This window comes from Carlito syrichta, unplaced genomic scaffold (assembly GCF_000164805.1).
Source record: "Carlito syrichta isolate Samal-C Ts95f unplaced genomic scaffold, Tarsius_syrichta-2.0.1 Scaffold308916, whole genome shotgun sequence".
NCBI classification, from domain to species: Eukaryota; Metazoa; Chordata; class Mammalia; order Primates; family Tarsiidae; genus Carlito; species Carlito syrichta.
Genome location: NW_007253012.1, coordinates 81,204 through 91,125, shown reverse-complemented (window position 1 = coordinate 91,125; position 9,922 = coordinate 81,204). Strand labels below are relative to the sequence as shown.

At 38.9% G+C, this 9,922-nt stretch overlaps 1 protein-coding gene across 1 annotated transcript in view; it reads right to left on the bottom strand.

Annotated features, from left to right (window-relative positions):
* Positions 1-479: 479 nt before the first annotated feature.
* The window catches only part of LOC103268812 (ADP/ATP translocase 4), a 37,409-nt gene continuing 27,966 nt past the window's right edge, over positions 480-9,922 (bottom strand). The window contains exons 5-8 of the mRNA XM_021716760.1: positions 7,937-8,054; positions 7,178-7,332; positions 5,036-5,161; positions 480-1,363 (exon numbers count right to left, since the gene is read on the bottom strand). Of these exons, the coding sequence (XP_021572435.1) occupies positions 1,172-1,363; positions 5,036-5,161; positions 7,178-7,332; positions 7,937-8,054 (591 nt within the window). The 3' untranslated portion in view covers positions 480-1,171. The remainder of the gene's footprint in view (positions 1,364-5,035; positions 5,162-7,177; positions 7,333-7,936; positions 8,055-9,922) is intronic.

Here is a 9,922-nt window from a genome sequence, read left to right as displayed (position 1 = left end):
CTCGGACTCCGGGTCCCAAGCCATCCTCCTGTCTCGACCCCCGCAGTGCTGGGATGGCAGGCAAGCGCCCCGGGCCTGGCCAGAGTTCTCAAGAGCTATCCACCGCCCCCCTTGAGTGGCCCCACCAGTACGCCAAAAGGTACAGTTCGGGCCCTTTTCCTTGAAACACGCGTTACCGGTGCGTCAGGACGTTTATCTCCCCCATCGTGGCCACTCGCAGCTCCGAGTCTCGCTAGAGTCTGTCCTCACCAGCTCAACATCCCTTTACCCACTAAAACCTTGGGACTTCAAGTATATTCTCTTCCGCAGTATCTCTGGAAAACAAGGCAGACGGCTGTACAAAAACTTGGAAGCGCTGTTTCTATTTCTCCACTGAGAGATACCTTTTGTTCTGTCTTTAGGCCAGTTCCCGCTTTCAACAAACGTTTTGCTATCCTCTTCTTACTAAGAAAGAACCAGGAAAAAAAAAGACTCACGGATAATAGTTTTAAACTTCCTTTATTATCAATACAGAATACCCAAACAAATTTTCAAGGAGTATTTTTGGTTCCAACAGATATTCACACTACCGAGATTTTACTTAAAGATTAGCAGATAAGCCATTTTATATCTTCATTTTCCAATTGTTCTCATTAAAGTCATTATCAAATTTTTAGTGATCAGATAAATAAGCTGTGCCTACCAACAGCTGTATGCTACTGCAAATATTATTCCTGAGCTGTCGCAGAAGGTCGTTATAGAGAAGATGATGCCTGTAGACATCACGATGACACCACTTGATAAAGCTTTCAAGAAATAACTGTCATACCATATGATTTTAAAAGATGAGAAAACAGGTATATAAGATGAACAGCAACTTAAAAGAAAATACTTTCAGTTCTTAGATTCAACATTATACATTTTAATTACTCATAAAAGAAGTTTAAGCAAATAGAAAAAAGTATATTACTTATAATAAATGTCTCATTAAATGAGTTTGAGGCTTAGTAGGAAGAAAATTTGTATTTATCTGATTTTTAGTATTGGAAGCCTTGAAAAAAAGCCTGTGCTTTATTGCAGAATTAGCAATTTGACAAAATGCAGACAGTAATAACACTTTCAAAAATGTATACAAATGGCAGCTCTGTACTTTGTATGTGTAACAGGGTAAATACACGTTTCTCAATTTAACCTATGAGCTACCTTTAGCATCAAAGCCAAGGAATTCTTTAATTTTATCGTATAACACCAACACCAGAGCACCCCCAGTACCACGAAGGATGTTGGAGAAGGCGCCACGGAAAAATGCGTTGATGCCCTCTTGTTGGTAGATCTTCGCAAAGCAGTCCAGAGTTCCTTTATATTGCCGTTCAGCCTCACCACTCTACAAAGACAAACAGTTCTCCATGATCTTAGTATCGTTTATCTTAGTAGAATGGTTCTAGGTCAGCACTAGGGATGGATAAGATAAACAGTGTGTCGAGTAACACTGTGCTGAGTGAATGTTGTCCCTAGTGGTGGGAGAATATTCATACTTCACAGGCACACTCGAAAACTGACCGTATACTAGGCTTCACAAAGGACATCATCACATAGACCGTGACTTATCCTCTCATCACACAACAAAAAATGAGGCATCAAAAGCAAAAAATAGAACGAGGAAAATATGTTTGGATATTTTAAAAAACCACTTTTTAGAAAATACTGAAAACCAAACGATAACCTAAAACTACCTTTCTAAATTGTAAGATGCAGCTTGAGTGGTAATTTATAAAGAAATCAATGACCTTGAAATATCAGAAAAGGCTGAAAATTAGTGAGCAACCTAAACACTTTTATAAAAAGTATAAGCCTAAAGAAGGTAAAAATAAGAGAATGACCAGCAAAAAAATAAGAGAAACAGAAAACGCACACACACACGCACACACACACGCACACAACAGAGAGCATAAGAAGAATCCAAAGTTAGTTCTCTGAAATACTTTGCTGACAAATTTCCAGAAATACTGTTTGAGGAAGAAAGAGAAAAGGTCCCAAGCTGATTAGAAATGGCAAAGGTAACAAAAATGTAGAAAGAGATTAAAGAGACAGCAAGATAATATTATGAAAAACTCCGTAACAATTATTTTTAAAAGAGAAATGGGTAAATTCCTAGAAAAATGTAATTTACAAGAGAAGAGAAAAAAACCTAATACTGTAATTGTTTAAAAAATTCAGTTAAGAATCTTCTCATAAGGAAAACCACACGTCCAGATGGATTTACACGTGAGTTCTGCCAAACATTCAATGAACATTTAATTCCAACTACGCAGAAATCATTCTAGAGAAAAAGTGGAAAGACTCCCCAATTTATTTTATGAAGCTTGCATAGCTGTGATACCAAAGTCAGACTAGGATGAAACAAGAAGGAAAAATACAAGCCAGCATCACTAAAACACGGAGGCAGAAATCCTGAACAAAACCCAGCAAATCAACCCCAGCAAAGGAAACAAAAGATATTATGACCAACCTGGGATTATCCCAGGCATATAAGGTCAGTTAAGCTCTAGAAAACAGATTAATGTAACACAATATGTATATTAAGAGAGAAAAAGAATATGGCTGTCTCAATATATAGAAAAAACATGACTGCCATTCATAATTAAAAACCGTTGTAACTGGAACAGAAAGGAACTGCCATTACATGATGAAAGATAATGTCAAAAACCCCACAGCTGACATTAAACTATATAACACTGAAGGTGTTCCTTGTGAATTAGGAACAAGACTAGGGTTGCCAGTTCCTACTTCGATTAACACTGAACCAGGTGTCTCAGCGAGTATACAAAGACAAGAAAATAAAAGGCATGGGGGGGGCGACTGATATGATTTGCAGATCATATGTGTCTTTGTAAATAAAAACCCTCAAAGCCTGTACATATAGACTGGTGTCTGTAACAGCATTAACAAAGTTGTAAGACATAAAATGAAAACACAAAAGTTAACTTTTGTGTTAACTTATAAGGACATGACTGTCCTTATAAGAGGGGAAGAGAAGAAAAACCATGGGGAGACAGAGGAAGATGGTTACCTACAAGCCAAGGAAAGAGGGCATCAGAAGAAACCCTGGTCTGGCACAGTTGCAGGGCTCATGCTTGTAATCCCAGCACTTTGGGAGGCCAAAGTGGGACCTCCTGAGCTCAGGAGTTTGAGACCAGCCTGGGCAACATAGTGAGACCTCATCACTACAAAAAAAGAAAAAATTGGCCAGGTGTGGTGGCATGCACCTGTAGCCCCAGCTACTCAGGAGGCTAAGGTGGAAGGATTGCCTGAGCCCAGGAGGTTGAGGCTATGGTGAGCCCTGATTGTGCCATTGCACTTCAGCCGGGGTGACATAGTAAGACTATGACTCAAAAAAAAAAAAAAAAAAAAAAAAAAAAAGCCAACCCTGCTGACACCTTGATCTTAGACTTTTAGCCTTCAGAACTGTGAGAAAACAAGTTTCTGCTGTTTAAGCCACCCAGTTTGTGGTACTTGTTTTAACAGCCCTAGTAAGCAAACACACACACACACCCCTACATTCTCACTTTTCTTCTGTGCCATTTTAAGTTGCAGACATCATGTCCCTCATCCTCAAATATGTAGTATTTTCTAAAAATAAGACTATTTTTCTCACATACCCAAAATAGTTATCAAATTCAGAAAATTTAGCATTTATATAATACCATTTACATAATCCAGAGACTATATGTCACTTAATTTTCCAATAAAAAGTTTCTCAATGACTAATTAGAACTAGATATAGAAAAAGGAGACACAGTCATAAAAGGAATAACTCTAAGGACAGACCATGATCTTAGTAATGGGTGAGTTTTACACTTCCAGATGTCCTACTGGGCTCTTCAAGATCATCTTGTAGACAGTAAGAATGAGAATAATGATAGTAACTATACCTCACAGCACTGCTTTGAGAATTTAGTGAGTAAAAATGTAAAAATCTTAGTACAAACCACATAGTAATAAGCACTATATTACTACTCTAGCTTTCTGGCCTGTTTTTACTTGCTCTTATGAAACCTATCTGCCTCCCTGGCTATACTGAGCTGCTTCTCAAGTCATACTTCTAGGTATGATTCCCCCCTCCCCCATGCTTAGAATGTTCTCTCACTGCCTGGAGAAAGCCTAGTCACTGAAATGCAGCTCTCCAAGAAGCTGTATCTGATCACTCTTGAGTATCTGGGCACCCTCTGTGTGTTCCTGGAATCCTTACATGTTTCTATTAAACCATTTACTGTAGGAGTTTCATTACTGGATTTGGGTGCAGGCTCTGCCTTATTTTATTTGTTAGCAGAGATCAAGCACTCAAATATTTGCTGAAAGAACGAACACCATGAACACAGATTGAGTATGCCTTACTTGAAATGCTTGGGACTAGAAGTGCTTCAAATGTCTCCACATTTCTGCATCAGGTACTTCCCAGCCAAGTATCCCAAATACAACAAGCACATCCAAAATGCTCCAATGAGCATTTACTCTGAGCATCACGCTGGTGCTAAAACATTTTGGACTCTGGAGCGTTTTGGATTTTGGATGTTCAGCTGGCATTATATCCATGGAGAGCAAATGTCTCAAAATTTTGGTTTAGGATTTACAACTGGAACACAGATCATCCTAAACAAGTTTTCATCCTTGGAGTTCATAATGACTTTTATCAAAATACACTACCACAAAGGATGACATATTTCAAAGGCTTGGGACTAGCTTATTCTATTGACTCCCGTATTTTAGTGAACACACACACTCTGATCCCGTTTCTGCCATCACCCTCCACCCTCAAGCAGTATGTACAGGAGAAGGAGGCATTTCTATTCCGACAGCAGGCAAGGAAGATGCTTGCAGGCTGATGGCTCCTTGAGGACAGGAAAGAACGTAAGACAGAAGACACCGTGCATTCGCTTTAGCCAAGTAAAACAAGTGGCTTATGCCTTTCACCAAACTGTCTCTAAGATTTGATTATACCAAGATATCAAAGGCAGTAAAGACATCAAGTAAGCTTACAAATAAGAAAATGAAATACCTGCATCATCATACGTCTTCTGACTGTGTCAAAGGGATAAGAAAGTATCCCAGAGCACGTGGTCACAACTTGAGCAATGAAAAAAGAGACAAGAAACGGGGTTTCCTTTGGTTTTGGTAATAAGCCCTAGAAAACAAAAATGTTTCAAGTAACTGTTCACATTTCTTTCTTTTTTTTAGAAAGCGGGATTGAGAGGACAGAAAAGCTCCTGAAATGAGCTAAATCAGTTAATAAAACCAAATTGCTAGCAAAATAACAGTATCAACCAGCTTACTCCATTTTGTTTAAAACTTCCATCTTAGTTGCCTGCCTGACCTAAGAATCACTCCTCAATGCCTACGTGTGATTACAGTAACGTTCCCATGACCACAGACCTCCCGCTTTGTCCCCTTTGGGCAGGTCATGCTTACCGTTTCCTGCTGACTGTTACAAAACTCTTTAGCCCTAAGTTCCATATAATTGTATGCTTTGTTAATTGAAATAAAATGTTACATTTTGCAAAACCCCATTGTTAAATTTTCGTATTTTGTTCTTATTTTTCTGTTAGTGACCTAACCAAGATAACTCCATTGTGTAATGATTATTCTACCTTGTCTCTATGTAACTAAAAACTATCTTGTTGGCAGAACTCCAGGGACTTTCCCACACCACCAGCTATACCTAGGACATGAAATTAATCAAAACTCCCTAACAATCAAAAGTTCCCATTTTGGTTGTCAAGTTGTTAGTAATGGTTGCTATGGTCACTAAGTTGCTATGTAGCCAACACTGCAAATTTTACCTATAAAACTTGTCACAAACTGCACTAGTTTGTCAAGAGTTTTTCTGGCATTTGCCTGCTCTTGGCTCACGCATTAATAAAAAATTCCTAATTAATTGGACTTAGCTTGCTGGCATGACTTCTTGCTTACTTGGTCATAACACTCCCACAGTGGGAGGGGACCCAAAGGGGTTGCCCGACTGTTCACATTTCTAAAATACCTCGAGTCCTCACGTCAAAGGGTAATTTGTACAAACATATGATGGAAGGCTCACATATACTTAAAATGCAATAAAAATAGTTGGATTTAACAGTAGGAGATCAATAAGAAATGGGAATGCCACGAGACTATATTTCAAAGCTATACCTGAAAAAATAAAGCCATGATATTTAATGAGCAGCTTTAAAGCTCTCAGCTCATATCTGTCTGGGAAAAACCTTAAAAACAAAATGTAATCTACCTAGGACAATAAAAATGACATTCTTATAATAGGGAGGGCAGAGATAATATATTTATCCATTATGAAATTGTCCTTAGGTTGTACACTTATTTAATAAATAAAATCAATGTTGATTTTGCTGCTTCCTTTTAGAGACATTATAGTAATAATGGCAGTAAATACAGCAAAACTTTATGGTAAATGAGGCTGGAGGCGTTTTGCTTGACATTTAACAGGTACACCACTTCACCATTTCTAACCGATTTTAAAATGGGATTTTAAAAGCTAGTCCAGGACACTGTGAGGATATAAAGTACTTAAAAAGATTCCTAGAGCCAAGTAATAGCTCAAACATGCATAGCAATGACTACAATTTTCCTTTCCCCACCTTATGGAAGTGTTATTAGAACTGGAAGTAAAAAGAAAAATTGCAAAACACCCCGAAGGATACAGCACAGAAGCTGACACAGAAGACAACCTCGCTAGCAGCAGACAACCATGCTAGAGTCACAGCAAATGAATTAATTATGCCTCAACTACTTTCCAAAATAACAACAGTAAGTTGATTCACCACATGTAAAAAAGTGATAATAGAGTTAATGTAGACATCAGAAAAACTGTTGGAAGATGCCTTTCTATATGCCAAATATTTGATTATGATGTAAGCCTAATTAGCATGTTTTCCATTTGCAACATGATGTAAAGCGCAAACACCACAAAAGCTGAATGTCTTGATACATGCTTTCTAACTAAAGTCAGATCCATAATGCAGTTGTAGTTTAATCAGGCTACGGCAAAGTCATGATTGGACTGAGTTTCATGTCTCTCTTATCATTTACTTTTATTTCTATAATGAAAAGCGTATATGCTGAAAAGCTACCAATCAGAGCAATAAAAATAAACAAACCATTTGATATATTTGAGTTAAATCTCCCAAGTTACCTTAACTGTGTCATAAGCTCCGAAATAAGAGGCTCGGTACACAATGATGCCCTGAACGGAAACACCAAACCCTTGGTATAAGCCGATAATTCCATCTGATTTTGCTATCTTCATAATACAATCGCCTAAGCCCTTGAATTGTCGCTCTTCAGGACCTAAAATGAAGTCATTTAAAATCCATCAAATATATCGAAGAAACTCTTTAATCAAAGTAAATTAAACATTTGCAGATTTAAACACTCTGGAGCTGTCACTTAGGAATCCAACGAAGTCACAAATCAAAATCCTCCCACTCATCTAAGGAGAATGAAGATTTCGAGTAGCAAAAAAAAATTAAAACCAATCTCTTATGATATTAAGATTTTATTAAAATTAAAATATTAATCTCCACCACAGTCAAGACAGAAGTAAGTACATGGAAGGATCTAGGAAGGGCTGTCTAAACACCATCAGAACTTAGTTATACACAGGCTTTGTGTTCACTCTTTTGTTACAACAGGTTTCCCTCTTTTACTTTTTTTTTATCAAGTATGTTTCCCATACAGGTAGGCATAATAATGTCTGCCTCCATTCCTTAAGGTAAAGAAGAAACCAACATGCTTGTCAGTATTTTAATATGCCGTAGGCCCTATGACTCTGCCATTTGGCTGAGAATAAAATTTGTAAGCTTTACCTGGTAACACTGTGATAACTCTGCAATTAATGACACATGGTTCAAAACACAAAGAAAGTAAGTTCATATTTCCAAAACTCCCATACCTTTCCCAATATCGACACCCAGTCGGGTTCGAGCAAAATCTAGAGGATACACTACACACAGGGACGTTGCCCCAGCTGCACCACCGGAAGCCAGGTTTGCCAAGAACCACCTCCAGAACTGAAACACATCAATTACAAGGGGTTAATAAGTATAGAATGTGTCTGAAATAGCCAATAAATGCTTATTTTCATAAATGTTAAAAAACAGGTCTACAAGTTGTTTCCATATGGTAAACATCTATAATAATGTATACCATAATATCCAAAATATTTCTTTATAGACATGCAGCCTTTCTCACCTGATAGTCTAGGAATATAGTTTAGATCAGGGGTCCTCAAACTTTTGAAACAGGGGGCCAGTTCACTGTCCCTCAGACCATTGGAGGGATGGACTATAGTTTTAAAAAAAACTATGAACAAATTCCTATGCACACTGCACATACCTTATTTTGAAGTGAAAAAACAAAACGGGAACAAATACAATATTTAAAATGAAGAACAAGTAAAGTTAAATCAACAAGCTTACCAGTATTTCAATGGGAACTATGGGCCTGCTTTTGGCTAATGAGATGGTCAATGTCCGGTTCCATATTTGTCACTACTAGCCGTAAGACTGAGAGGAGGAGTCGAGAGACAGAGAGAAGGAGGGGAGTCGGAGAGTGCGACGCACATTCCACACATGCACACTGCGGGCCGGACCAGTCGGCTGCTAAGCAGGACAGGCAGCTGCGGCAAAAACACCCGGTGGACCGGATAAATGTCCTCAGTGGGCTGCATGTGGCCCGCGGGCCCTAGTTTGAGGACCCCTGGTTTAGATGCTGACAGACTGAAATTCCAGGATAATTTAATGTCCTCTGGCAGAGTCACTCAAATCAGCAAAAGAGGTCACCTATGATAATCATCTCTTTACACTGCATACTTTGTTAGTATTAGCTACATATTTTTGGTTAATAAAAATGTTCACTAATAGCCGGGCTCGGTGGCTCAGCCTGTAATCCCGCGCCTTGGGAGGCCGAGGTGAGTGGATTGCCTGAGCCTGCGGGTTCGAGACCCGCCTGGGCAACTTGGTGAGAACTTATCTCTACAACAAATCAAAAACTTAGCCGGGCGTGGTAGCGTGCGCCTGTAGTTCCGGCTACTCGGAAGGCTGAGGCGGAAGGATCGCTGGGCCCAGCAGGTCGGGGCTGCGGTGGCTGGGAGCGGTCACTGCACTCCAGTCTGGGCGACAGAGTGAGACTCCAAATCAAAAAAAAAAAAAAAAAAAATGTTTACTATTGATTAAAATGTCAGGCACATATGGAGGCTTTAGGAGTGGCCTTTTTTGGAAAGGGGGCAGTTAAGTAGTACTTCATAATGCCCCAATTTCACTTTGTAGAATTAAATTTGAACAGCCCAAAAATATATATTTAATTATGTTCATATGGTGACAGGAACATGGGAAGACATCCAGTATAATGAGGTTAAGTGGCATGTAAGTTAGGCCTTATTGGTCTACTGGTTCACACTAGCTGTTAAGGAAGTAGAATTCTTTTTTGATAAACATTTAAAATGTATCCTTCTCAGGTCCAGCAAGTGGCTTTCCAACATCTACGGCTTACAGCAGAACAAAGGAACATTTGAATTTGAACTGTTATGGATAATCCAGGGTGCAAGGCCATTGCAACCATTAAATACATAAAAGTGAATAATATTCTAGTCAGGCTCAGTTTCTTTGCTTTATTCTCTGGCTCTTATTTCTTTTGGTGGAGGGTTGTTTTACTTAATGTCTAAAGTTAGAATACAAAATTATATTGATTAAAAAATATTTTTCAGAGTAGTTTTTTTTTTTTTTTTTTTTTTGAGTTGGAGTCTCACTCTGTCACCCAGACTGGAGTGCAGTGGCCGTTCCCAGCCACCGCAGCCTCGACCTGCTGGGCTCCGGTGATCCTTCTGCCTCAGCCTTCCGAGTAGCCAGAATTACAGGTGCGTGCTACCACGCCCGGCTGA